General features: G+C 38.6%; 1 protein-coding gene across 1 annotated transcript in view; it reads left to right on the forward strand.

Moving 5' to 3' along the window:
* LOC308689358 (protein NLRC3-like) overlaps positions 1–8,993 on the forward strand; it is a gene marked incomplete at both ends in the record, with an annotated part of 41,560 nt that extends 32,567 nt beyond the window's left edge. Inside the window, one exon of the mRNA XM_081363006.1 lies at positions 8,801–8,993. Within this exon, the coding sequence (XP_081219132.1) occupies positions 8,801–8,993 (193 nt within the window). The remainder of the gene's footprint in view (positions 1–8,800) is intronic.
* Positions 8,994–14,581: the final 5,588 nt, after the last annotated feature.

Raw genomic sequence — 14,581 nt, forward strand, 5'->3', positions numbered from 1 at the left:
TTCTTTTTTTTTTTTTTTCAATAACCACGCATAAGCATTATTCTCTTAAAAATAAAAAAATATACATGCATGGTGATCACATATTTTGGTAGCCCTGTTTGTGCTATATAGAGTGAATTTACACCTTTGCCATTAACATGTTTATAAATAACTGAAAAAAGCACAAATGTCAGAGCATGTCAGAACACCTCCAGGGCCCAGATAACACCTCAGACTCCAGAGGGTTAACAGAAAAAACACAAATAAAAAGTATGACAGACCATGTCAGGTTCAACCCATTTTATTGAGCTTTTGAGACTTTGGCTCCCCGACTAAAGTGTTTGCTATTGTTGAAAGCTAAAAGCCTTGTGCTATTTCGATTTATTTTTGATTATTTTGTTTTCTTGACTTCTGAGTTAAAATATAAATAAACTTTATTTTATTTTTGGAACAATTGAGATCTGGTAGCCGTCTTTTCCACCTCCACCATCGCAAGCCAGTGAGCCTACACAGTGAGCCTACACTGTAATAATGAATGTAGTGATGCACAGCTGTCTTTCCTCATTCGATTGGTGCTTGGATTTCATGTGATTTCATGGTGGTGATATTTATGATTACTCAGTTTCAACCGATATTGTTTCTGCACAACATGTTGATGTAAGAGCTGATTTTCCAGCTAGATAAATCACACCCTGGACAGAAGATCGCAAAGAAAGAGCACAAGACATTGTCCTGTCCAATCTTTTCTTCTTCCTTATCTCTGCATCCCCCTCTCCCTACTCCCTTCCTCTCCCCCTGAGTCAAGTCACCAAAAGTTCACTAAGAATGTCTATATTTTACATATGATGTATCTTGTGAATCTATTGTTTTTCCTTTTCATGTTTGGTATCATTTTAAATGTCTTGATTGGTAAAATGTGATTGGTAAAATGGTCTTAATTTCATTGCAGTCACTGGTATTATGAGAAAGATTGAGAACTTAGGAGAATCCTGTTCTCCTCTTTGGGTGAAGTCTCTTTAAGATATCTGATAATTCTCCCCTCTCCCCCGAAACCAGGTGTTACCCCCTGGGGTACATGGATTGACCCAAAACAACTCTAAAAATATTTGTACAAGCTTTTGTTCTGGTCTGGGTATTTAAAGGGATACTCTACCATTTTTTCATATTAAACTATGTTATTCCCTTAACTAAGACGAGTTGATACATACCTCTCTCATCTCAGTGCGTGCACTTAATCACTCTAGCGCGCGGTGACACTTAGCTTAGTCCAGTATATTCAATGGTATCTAGCAGCAATGAATTTAGAAGTGATCATCAACGTTTTCCCTTTTTAAAAACAGTTACAAGTAGTTATACGACCAAGTATGGTGACACAAAATAAAACGTGGTGCTTTTCTAAGCGGGTTAAAAAGGATAACTACAATGTATGGTGAAATAGCACTTTTGGGAGTACTTAGACTCGGCGCAGTAAAAAGTCACATCTAATCCTCTTCCTCTCACTTCTGTCAATAGTTGCCTCTGATTAGGCCTGTAATTTTAGAGGGTGACTGTCACGGCCAGCTCGTTCCCGACCGTAACATAAAGAGGATTACACATACAAGCAAGCTTTTGCATTGAAAGATTATTTATTAAGGAAAAAAATATATTTTAAGGAAAAATCTGTTACATAAATATAACACAATGTCTAGGGATTTAAATAAACAAGAGAAAATAATAGTCCAATGGGCCAATAAATGTTGGTAAATGAAAGACAAACTAAAAGAGAACAAATTGGAGCAAACGACTTCTCTGGAGAACTATGTTCCACCCATAAATTATCCAATTAACAGTGACGTCACAGTTGAATAAAATACTGCCACCATCAGGTAGAGGATAAAAAGACAGGGTTGTAAAAGTGACCTATACAACAAGTTATATAGCGGAATCCCATTTAATGTCGCTCACACCCAATCCATATGGAATCCGGATCGTTTATGAACCATTCCAAAAGAAATCTAGACTGAGCAGTCAACAGATACGTTGAAAAGCACAGAGCTGCCAGGTTGCCTGCTTTGACAGGGTAACACAACACACTACACTGCAGCCTGGGTCTTTTCTTTGCCCATATGAATGAAATTATCGGCTAGGGCTATCTTCGCCACTCTGATAGGAAACATTTGAAATATATAGAGAAGGCGCGGAAGAATATTTATTCAGATTTAAATTTAATTAAACCATAAAGGCAGGCCGCACCATGTCTGCTGGTTATGTTTCAATGATTGTAAAAGGGGGACAAAATTTAAACTACATAGCTCTGATAATCAACGAGAAATCTTTAAACCTAAATAGGAGAACAATGTTGTGGACCAATGGAATGGTTGCAATTGTCACATTTACCGTCTTCTTCCTCATCTGTGTGTGCACTACACTTCCCATCATCCTCCTTGGCACACCTGCACTCTATCAGCCATCATCACCTGCACTCCCTCGTTAACAAGCCCTATATATTCAGCACTCTCCCTTCACTCCTCGTCTGGTCTCGTCAATGCAAGACACACAGACTCCCTTTCTACAAGACTTAAGGCGGGCATACACTGTGCGATGTCTGTGCGATTTCAGCAAGGAACCTACTCACACTGAACGAGTAGATCGCATGCGATGTAAAGCCAAAGCTCAGGATTTATGTGCTCACACTGTACGGTCCGAACGTCGAGCTGCGACTTGACTGCTCACACTATACGTGTGAAAAATGCGCGAATCAGCGCGATAAATCCTCGTGCCGGGTTGCGCCTATGGACGATATCATGTAGCCTATCCAGAGATATTGTCAAAACAAGCATCAGCTATCAATATCAAGAAGATTTAGCATTTCCAATTTATATATTAAATTATTAGTAGGCTAGTATTATATTATTATTATTATTATTATTATTATTAGGGAAGGCTACTTTTATTATTAAACTGATAGGCTATTATAATTAAATAGCCACGCAACAAATTTCATAGCGCATCACCGCATAACCAACGCGCTGTGAGGATAATAAAATATTAGCTTACATAGAAGCTTTACTTCTCCTCATTAAAAATTGTCTAAAACTTTAGGTCGATTACAATGAATTATATACATATAATTAATTATTAACAGTCTATAATATGTCCGAACACTGCAATAATTCATCAATGAAAATTAAAAACAGCTTTATTTAATTTTTTTTTTAATAATAAAAGAGGCAAAGTGTACATCGCAGGTGGCTTGGAAGAAGTGGGTAATGTTTAATCCATTTTGCAACACGAACCGGAGGTAAGCAACAGTCATTTGTAGCTTTGAACTACAGAACTTAAAGATCTCCCTTTTTTCGTTTTTTTTTTTTTTTTTTTTTTTGCAGATGAAACTGTTTTCGCGCAGGCGCAGTGAGGGAAAAAACACTGAGTTTAGGGCAATCGGTTCGTAGCTCTGCTTCAACTGTGCGATATAATCACGAGGAGCGACCAAAATTTCTAACATGCCTGAAATTCATCCGACCATCCGATTGCCGGTCGTGAGAGGTTAATCGCCTCTCGTTTCCCCCGTACACTGCACGAACACTGCACGACAAACGACGCACGACAAAGCTGAAAATCGGCCCGACCCGAAAAAGAGTTGCACGAGTCAGAATTCGGCTCAAAATCGGACGAAAATCGCACAGTGTATGCCCGCCTTTACCTGAAAACCTACCTGAGACGATCCTCATCAGCCTGTCTACCATCCATCCTCTGAGCCTTCATCTTCATCATCTGCAAAGAGAAAGAGAGACTTGATTATCATTCAGCTAAGCTTCCATTGTTTATCTAATTTCAGTTTACTCACCATTCATCTCTGGATCCGATCCATTCTGCGAAATAAACACATTAAACTTACCATCTCGTCTGTTCCCTGTGTGAATCGTGACAGCAGTATATTAGGGTCTGTTCTATACGCACTATTAAGAGGCATAACTTATTAAACTTATAAAACTTAATTTTATATCTGGGAAAACAAACTATACCCACTAATCAGTCTTATCTGCTTAGGAATGGAATGCTTGGGGGATTCCAGATACAACAAGAAATCATCAGCATTTAAAGTAATGTAATCGTTTGGTTTTAGCCAGGTTTCTGTCAAACACAGCACATCTAGATTATAGTATGTAATCATATCATTAACAATAAGTGCTTTTGAAGTAAGAGATCTAATATTCAGCAACCCAAGCTTTATCATTTGCTCATTTGTATTATATCTGTTTTTTATTTGATTAACATCAATTAAATTTTTTAGGGCTGCAGCTATCGATTCTTTTTGTAATCGATTAATCTAGCACTTTATCGATCGATTAATCGAGTAATCGGATAAAAAAAATGAGTGTGTTTTTAAACAACCAAAACAAATAATGCATAACGAAAATGATGTGGCTGTAAAATAATCAAGCATTTGGCTTTTATTTCTCAAAAAAAATCCAAAAAAAAACAGAGGTATTTATTCCAACTCCAACATTTGGCTCCAAAACTAAGCCTATTTATTGCAATTTTTACCCATTTAGTGTTTATAAGTGCCAGTGCCAACAATTATATAACAATACAGTTAAGTCAACTTTATACTGTAAAACATGTATGACATGTAAAACTATGAATACAAACTTAAATAGTAAAGGCCATTTGGCCTTAGTTTTGTCTTCTTAATACAACATTACAAAAAAAGGATTGCACCTTCTTCAAATTACCCACTGGAGAACAAAAATAAATTAAATGAATATAAAATATCAAGCCAAACAGGTACACAATGTATACAATTTATAAAAAAAATAAGTGTAGCTTTGAAAAGGGGAATGTTTTATTGCAAATGTGCATTTTGTTAAATAGAAAAAGAACAGCATTTTGTTTTTCACTTAGGCTAGTTGAAGTATATTAGCACGGTTTGTAGTATTATATTTTTTTGTTAATTGAAAATGTTCTATGCTCAATTACTTTGGTAGCCGATTATGTCTTCCCCAAAAGTACGAGTGGATTTGGAGAAGCAGGCTGGTGGGGAGTTAAATTTTTTGTTGTTGTCTGTAACTATTTGACAGACGTGACAAACAAGGTCTTTTGCAAAGACTGCAATACAATATTTGTTCCTCCATCACGTCCCGGTGTATACAGTGAATGCATGCTGAAATTATTGTTGCGTGGCTACATAAAAGTTTGAGCAAAATACAGTATGGGATTAAAACCAGCGAACATCAATGTATAGGCTTAGGCACGGGCGGAAATATTGGCGCTGGGTTAAAAAAAAATTGGGGGGGACAGAATCGTTACCTTGTTTCAGCGACGCTGAAAGGAAGCAATCCCAAACTTTAGACATTCTCTGCCATTTATGGACATCTTTACTCTCCGCCATTGCGCCAACTAAATTCAAAATGTATCACGCGCTATGGTGTGCTTCCTGAACACTGAACAACGGTCCGTGTGAAATCAGATCCCTGCGCGTATAGTGCGCGTCATAGGAATTTAACGAGGCTTCGAGGCAGAGTTTTTGCCTCGAGGAATTTTTGTAATCGAGTAAATCGAGTAACTCGATGAATCGTTTCAGCCCTACAATTTTTACCCTTGGATGGGTTTGGAAGTTTTTTGTATGTCTTAATTCGGGGAACAGACACAGTCTCTATATGATGATATCTAGGTGAAAGAGACTCTATGTGATGGGATTTATATGACCTTGGTGACGTGAGACAGCAAGCAGACGGTCGGTTTAGCCAGTCTGTCTGCTTCCTGACCTGAGCCCCAGATTGATATGTTTGAGCTCTAAGACTATGTGCCATATTACTAGAGAGAAGAGCAGCACCATCCCAGGAGGGATGAATACCATCTCTTTTCAAAAGGTCAGGTCTGCCCCAAAAACTTTTCCAATTGTCTATGAATTCTATATTATTTTGCGGACACCACTTAGCCAACCGTTAAGCGAACACAATCTACTAACTATCTCATCACTCCTGCGAACAGGAAGGGGGCCAGAGCAAATTACAGTGCATGACATCATACTTGCGAGTTCACACACCTCTTTAAAATTAATTTTGGTGATCTCCTACTGGCAGAGTCGAACATCATTAGTGCCGACGTGAATAATAATCTAAGAGAATTTACGATTAGCATTAGCCAGCACTTTTAAATGTGCTTTGATGTCAGGCGCTCTGGCTCCCGGCAAACATGTGACTATGGTGGGTGATGTCTCTATTTTCACATTCCATGTAATAAAATCGCCAATAACTAGGGCACAATCAACAGGATTCTCAGTGGGTGTTTCACTGAGTGGGGAGAACCTGTTTGATGATGTAATCGGTACGGAAGAGCGGTGTTTTGTCCCGCGACTACAGTGTCTCACCGTCACCCAGTTGCCCTGCTGCACGGGCTCTACTTCAGCCGGAACCGAACAGTGTGCAGAGTTCACTAAGCTAATTGCATCCAAAGCAGTATCTAAAGCCCTTGCACTCTTACAATTAACCTTGATTAAAGCTTGGATGCGTGTCTCTAGTTCTGAAATCTTCCCCGTCAGCTTGACTATCTCCCTGCATTTATCACATGCAAATCCTATGCTGACAGAGAAGGATATACTAAACATGTTGCATGAGGTGCAAGTAACAATAAGAGGAGAAGATGACATTACTTAATGTGTTTGTTGACTGTTCCTACTCACCTAAGTTTTTTGATGGACTTGTAAAAGGCGCGCATGTGAGAGAAAAATAAATAAATAAAGAGAGCACGGATCGCATGCTAACAGGCTAGCAAATTACTAGCGTGTTGTGCTAGCAATAACGATTTAGATTGAAGCTAGCGATGTCAGGTTAATGTGTGATGTTGAGTAAGTTATATTTAGCAGTATAAACAACAAGGAATGATAGTAAATAATGATTCAAAACAGAAAGATATACGAAGCTTTCAGACGCAAACCAACACAACAGCAGCAGAAGCAATGAGGCAGACAGGAGCAATCAATTTTAGCAATTGCATTTTCCAAGACAAGTTAACTTGAGAGCTCTGTCCTGAGATCCAGGCAGATATTATTTAAAGCATGTTAATTCATTATTTTTTTGTAATATTATTAAATTGTAAAACTGGAATTCATTTTATGTGGTCAGCATTTCGTGGGCCGCATTTGCATCCCTGACGGGCCGCATGCACAGGCTACAGGTTGTGAGTCACTGATATAGATATACCAGGATCCATGGAAAGTCACTCAATCCATAGAAGTATGTGATGGGGAGCCGCCTCGAGAAGCAATGACATCCAAAAAGGCTGCCACCTCCTTTGGGTCCTTAAACAACCTTTCTCACCCGTCCACTTTAATCCTAAGAATTGCACGGTAGAACATAGCAAAGGCAATTCATTTCTCCTTGAGCCGTTGTTTAACTTGAAAAAACTCTTGCCTCTTCCTCACCACTACTGCTGAGAAATGCTCGAACAACATGATGCTGGCTCCATTGTACTCCAGGTCGTGCACTTTCCTTGCAGCCTGCATAATCCGGGCTCTGTGCTGCTAATAATACAATTTTACAATGACAGCACAAGGACGTTGATCCGTTGGCGGTCGGCACTAAGGGACCTGATGACATATGTCAATTTTAACTAATCCCCCTTGAAACAACTGAATTGTAAGATCTCAGGCAATCAGGACTGAAAAAAGTCACCCGGGTTGCTACTCTCGCAGCCCTCTGGGGGGCCGATGATCTGCACATTGTACCGCCAGTTCCTATTCTCAACATCCTCAATTTTCTCCACAGCAGATTCCAGCTTGTTCTCTTAACTCTGTAAACCTTGCACCATGTGAAGTCATAGCAACCTCCACGCCTGAGACTCGGCAATCCATTTCGTCAAATCGCATGTCCAACCACACCAGTTTCGAGGAACAGCCGTCGAGCCTCTGCACAACTCAATCTATTTTCCTGTCGAGTGAAGTTTCAATCTCTTTAAGGACTTCCGTTGTAATCCTTTCGAGCAGGTTGTCAATCTCGGCCTTCGCTAACAATCCGGGAGGCTGGTCCGCCATGTTAGTTTGACCGCTCTGAGAAGAGCCCACCTTGCTCAGTTTATGAGCTTTTGCAGAGAAGATGAGCTTTTTCTGAGTTCTAGGCATAGTCTTTTCCATCAAATGTATAACATAAAGCCAAAGATGTCACAATTCTAATACTAAAAATAAAAACGTGTTGCGGGAGAAAGAAACATTACTGTTCAGACAGTAAATGCTATCACGCATACTAAGTGTTACTGCTGAGTCTACTGCTAAGCTGAAAACTGCTGCAACCTGAATATATATACAAAACTAAAAAGTCAAAGCATGTTTCCAGTACGTTCAATACGTTTCAACTGTTTTGATTAATACATTTTAAACATTTACTTTTCCCCCTGAAAACCTTGGCAAAAGTTTGGTTATGTTTTTTAACTTTGTGTCAACTTATTTAAAAAAATTGAATAAGCTGTTCCTGTAAAGATATTCCACCTTTAAAATAATATATTGGTTTATTTAGAGTCGGAGTGTCAGCCACGTCCAAAAGTGAGTAACTTTAGGAAAACGTGAGTCAGGTCTAGTGCTGATTCAAGACACAAACAGTTTAGATTGATTCAGTCCGAGTTGGTGAAGTGGTTCGACCAGTTCACACAAAAAAAAAAGGTTCAAGAGAAAGATTTGTTAACGAACTGGAGATCACTAGTCACTACTTGTGTTGTATTGTCATTAGCTCCTTGCAGTTTTCTGCTAAAACTATTTTTTTCACACAGTTACAAATAATACATAATGCATGGCTGAAGTAGGTATAAATGTGCAAGCCATGAGGACTGTTGCTGTGTGTTTTTATAGATTGTCTGGCTGTATGGTGACAGAGGAAGGATGTGGTTTTGTGTCTTCAGCTCTGAGTTCAAACCCCTCACACCTGAGAGAGCTGGATTTGAGCTACAATCACCCAGGAGATTCAGGAGTCAAGGAGCTCTCTGAAAAACTGGAGGATCCAAACTGCACACTGGAAAAACTCAAGTATGTGAAGCAGGAATAGTTTTGATTAAACCACTCCAAAAACAGCATTACCATCTTCACTTATTACAAACTAATTTGACTTAATTTCTTTCATACATTTACAAAAGTTCCAATTGATAATTAACAGAGGTTTAGCTCTAGTTATACTATTGAATGCTCCATTCTGATTGATTGATGAATTTGTGTAATTATTATCCAGTAAACCCACACCTAAAGTAGTTCCAGTCATGTCTTGACCACATTACAGTTCCATATAACTTTGTCAAATGATTTCAGTAATGTCAGCCTTCACCTTACAGCTTACAAAAAAAAAAAAAGACACAAACAAATATTTTATTATCTATGGAAAGTACACTCTTTTCTCACAGGATCTGCTCAGCTTCACACAAAGGCGGCTTAATTTTTTCTTAACACAATGGTAACTTTCATCTAGGTTATACACAACACAGCTTGTACATGGACTTTACAGGGTTAATCTATTCACCATAGGAGCATGTATCCAGGTGTGTGTGGGTGTGGCACTACAATAGAAAGAGAATAAAGATATAAATTAACTCACATGTATCAAGTAGTATCCGGAGACATTATTTACATTATAAACTACTCAGGTTAAATGTTACAAAATAATTAAAATATGAAATATTATACCACCACTTAGTGGTGAGAACTGGTACATACATTCAAAACCAGAACTGCTCATGAGGTAATTTACATAAACTGCACATAAGCATAAACATATTGTATATAAAATTTAAATAAAAAGACATTCAGTTACTATTATGTCTGAACGCGTTGTTGTCTTTGGAGCTCCCGATTGATTTATAATTCTTGATTTCTCTTTAAACTCACTTACAACGAACATTTTCTATTTTTCCTCACCTCATAGTTACAACGCGGACTGTTGAGCAGACGCGTCTCAAGCCTATTAGTGATCCAACATCGGATACTCTTATAGGTTACTCCTGTGGATCACGGCTGAACGCGTCTTCTCCACACTCACTTACGGTACAAACAAACATTTTTTCACCTATCGTGCGTCTACTCTACACCTGTACCACTAAAAAGACGGATTATATCCAAGACTTCAGTCATAAATTAGTATTAATATTGATAGCATCACTGGTAGCGTCGTTGCTAACTTAACTTACTGTCCATCTGTTAAAATGGCGAATATATCAGATGTAAGTAGTCTACCTTTTGGTGCAGGTGAGGACACATTTGAGCTACACGCGTTGCAGTCTGAGCTGGAAGCTGTTGAGAAACAGATCCACGACCTTTTAGTGAGAAAAGCCGAGCTGATAGACCGGCGGTTAGCTCTTGAAACATCACGCGCCGATGAACACAAATCAGTGATCAACGTTACTAACCCGCTGACTCCGACCTCGTCTACTCCGTGCGTTACTCAGCATCGGTCACGAGCGTCGAGGCTGCGATCAGCTATGGTCTCGTTTACGCCGGCTCCAACATGCCACCACGAAGCCTGGATATTTCCGCAGCGGAAGACGTGAGTCAGGTCTAGACCAAGAAAACTCTCTCCGACCCTCCCGGTTTTCGAGATATCCACACAAAACCGCTTCTCCCCTCTTCGCGAAACAGAACGCGATGCTGTGATCATCGGTGATTCCATCGTTCGACATGTACAAGCTACGTTAAATAAAAGTAAGGTGCATAGTCACTGCTTTCCTGGTGCTCGTGTTTCTGAAATCGCTGCTCACGTTCCCGAGATTCTGAACGAGCACGTCGGAACTGTGGTCCTGCACGCGGGAGGGGCCAACATCAGGCTGCGACAGACAGAGGTTCTGAAAAAAGACTTCAGGAATCTGATCGATACGGTACGCAGCACATCGCCTGATATAACGATCATTGTGTCAGGACCGCTTCCCACGTACCGACTAGGTCATGAAAAGTTTAGTAGATTATTCGCGCTAAATGAATGGTTAATATCATGGTGCAATGAGCAGAAACTGCTCTTTGTAAATAATTGGAATCTGTTTTGGGAGCGTCCTAGGCTTTACCGTGCTGATGGCTTACACCCAAGCAGATTCGGATCGGATCTTCTGTCAGATAACATCTCCAAAATGTTAAATACCTTTTGACTAGTAACCAAAAGTTCAAATCATAGTCTCTGCTGCACCAAATTAACTGATATAAATAGTGTAGAACATTGCATAGAAACTGTGTCTATTCCTCGTTTAGTGAGATCAAATAATAAATCTACTGCAGGATCTAGAAAAAATCTAATTGTTATTAAACCAGAAAATGTTGCTATTAGTAACCAAAAACAATTTCTAAAGCTAGGTCTTCTAAACATTAGATCACTCACACCTAAGGCAGTTATTGTAAATGAAATAGTCACGGATAATAGCTTCGATGTACTTTGCCTTACTGAAACTTGGCTTAAACCTAATGATTATTTCGGTCTAAATGAGTCTACTCCATTAGGATACTCCTATAAGCACGAACCCCGTCTGATTGGTCGTGGCGGCGGTGTTGCAGCGGTCTATAGAGATATTCTCAATGTTACTCAGAAAACGGGTTATAAGTTTATTTCGTTTGAAATACTTGTACTAAATGTTACGCTCTTAGATGTTAGAAAAAAGTCCATATTATCTCTAGCCTTGGCTACCGTATATAGACCGCCTGGGCCTTACGCTGATTTCCTAAAAGAGTTTGCAGATTTTCTCTCAGATCTATTGGTCAATGTAGATAAAGCATTAATTGTTGGAGATTTTAACATACACGTAGATAATCGAAATGATGCGTTAGGGGCTGCGTTTATAGATTTATTAAATTCCTTTGGGGTCAAACAAAACGTCACCGGACCAACTCATCGTCTTAATCACACACTCGATTTAATTATATCATATGGATCCGATCCAACCGTCATAGATATCATTCCACAAAGTGATGATGTCACTGACCATTACTTGGTAACTTGCATATTACGTACTGCTGTAATATGTCATGCGGCGCCGCGTTTTCGACCAGGCAGAACAATCCTTCCATCCACCATAGATAATTTCTCGAGTTGCTTGTCTGATCTGTCTCAGCTGCTGCCTGAACCCAAACAAACAGATGAACTAGAAGAACTAACTAGCACTATGAGCACCATTCTCTCTAGATCATTAGATGTTGTTGCACCCGTTAGATTAAAAAAGGTCACAGAGAAAATTAAAGCACCATGGTACAATAATACTGTTCTAAAGAGAGAAACCCGTAATTTAGAGCGTAAATGGAAACAAACTAATTTAGAAGTCTTTAGAATCGCGTGGAAAGACAGTATGTCATGTTATAAAAAGGCCCTAAAAGCGGCCAGGGCTGAGCATCTCCGCAAACTAATAGAAAACAACCAAAACAATCCTAGGTTTTTATTTAACACCGTGGCTAGACTAACAAATAAACAGACGTCACCCGAACAAAATATCCCGTTACAGTTTAGTAGTAATGATTTCATGAACTTCTTCACTGAGAAAATAGAAAACATCAGAACCACAATTGTAAACGTTCAATCCTCAATCGCACCTTATAATTCAGCCTCAATTTTCCCCCCACAAGAACATTTACAGTGCTTTACAACTATAGAACAAAAAGAGTTAAATAAACTTATCACTTCATCTAAAACAACAACATGTTTATTAGATCCTATACCAACTAAACTACTGAAGGAAGTGTTACCTGTAGTGGAAGAGCCTCTCCTCAATATTATTAACTCGTCTTTATCTTTAGGTCATGTTCCAAGAACATTTAAACTGGCAATGATAAAACCTCTCATTAAGAAACCACAATCAGACCCGCATAATCTAGCAAATTATAGACCCATTTCAAATCTACCTTTTATGTCTAAAATACTAGAAAAAGTTGTGTCCACTCAACTGGGCTCTTTCTTGCAAGAAAATGATATCTATGAAAAGTTTCAGTCAGGATTCAGGCCGCATCATAGCACTGAAACTGCGCTCGTTAAAATCACAAATGATTTACTCTTAGCTTCTGACCAAGGCTGTATCTCAATACTAGTTTTACTTGATCTAAGTGCTGCGTTCGATACTATAGATCATACAATACTCTTAGATCGACTACAAAATTATACTGGTGTTCAAGGACAAGCATTAAACTGGTTTAGATCATACTTATCAGACCGCTACCATTTTGTCTATTTAAATGGAGAAAAATCGATCATAATTCCAGTAAACTATGGAGTGCCGCAGGGATCTGTGTTGGGCCCTCTGTTATTCTCAATATATATGCTGCCACTTGGAAATATTATAAGGAAACATGGAATTAGTTTCCATTGTTATGCTGATGAAACTCAAATATATATTTCATCACGGCCAGATGAAAACGCTAAATTATCCAAATTGACAGAGTGTGTTAAAGATATAAAATATTGGATGACGTGTAATTTTCTTTTATTAAATCCAGACAAGACAGAGGTAATACTTATCGGTTCAAAAAACCGCCCACAGAACCTCTCACAATACAACTTTGACATCGTAGGATGTCCTGTTACTTTATCCTCTACAGTAAAAGACCTGGGTGTTATACTCGATTGTAACCTGTCTTTTGAAAATCATATTTCGTATGTTACAAAAACAGCCTTTTTCCACCTTAGAAACGTTGCTAAGCTACGTAATATGCTATCAGTTTCTGATGCAGAAAAGTTAGTTCATGCATTCATGACCTCGAGACTAGATTACTGTAATGCTTTATTAGCCGGTTGTCCTGCAATAAACAAGCAACAGTTAGTCCAAAATGCAGCCGCTAGAGTTCTTACTAGATCAAGAAAATATGATCATATAACACAGATTTTATCATCACTACATTGCTACCTATAAAGTTCCGTATTAATTATAAGGTATTGCTATTGACTTATAAAGCCCTAAACGGCTTAGCTCCAGTCTATTTAACGGATCTTCTATCACCCTATAATCCATCACGCCCTTTAAGATCAATAAATTCGAGGCTTTTGGTCATACCTAGGATATCCAGATCAACCAAAGGAGGGAGAGCATTTTCGCATTTGGCTCCAAAACTCTGGAATAGCCTTCCTGATACTGTTCGTTACTCGGACTCACTCTCCCAGTTTAAAACTAGATTAAAGACGCATCTTTTCAGCCAGGCATTCATATAATATTGTTAATCTCACAGTTTCAAACTACAATCCGGCCTCTAGTTCATAAATGCCAGAGGAGAACTGGCCCCCGACTGAGCCTGGGTTCTCCCAAGGTTTTTTTTTTCTCCATTAGGTCACCTGATGGAGTTTTAGGACACCATTAGGTCACTTGATGAAGTTTTTCGGTTCCTTGCCACTGTTGGGACACCAGAGACTTATTTTACATCTAAAAAGTAGCATAATAGGTGCCCTTTAAAGTTGATGTTTGATCTTTCTTCGTGAGTTTATCCTACATGCAACGTTACAGATATGCATTACTTGTATTTCCATAAAAAATATATATATATATTCTGTAATCCAATACTGTATTTTTACATGTGTCGGTTACACATCAAATCAAATCAAATCAAATCAAGTATATTTGTATAGCGCTTTTCACAATACAGATTGTTTCAAAGCAGCTTCACAGTATTAAAATAAAATAATACAACAAAGTT

Source organism: Scardinius erythrophthalmus (assembly GCF_964197995.2).
Source record: "Scardinius erythrophthalmus genome assembly, chromosome: 4".
In the NCBI taxonomy this organism is placed as follows: Eukaryota; Metazoa; Chordata; class Actinopteri; order Cypriniformes; family Leuciscidae; genus Scardinius; species Scardinius erythrophthalmus.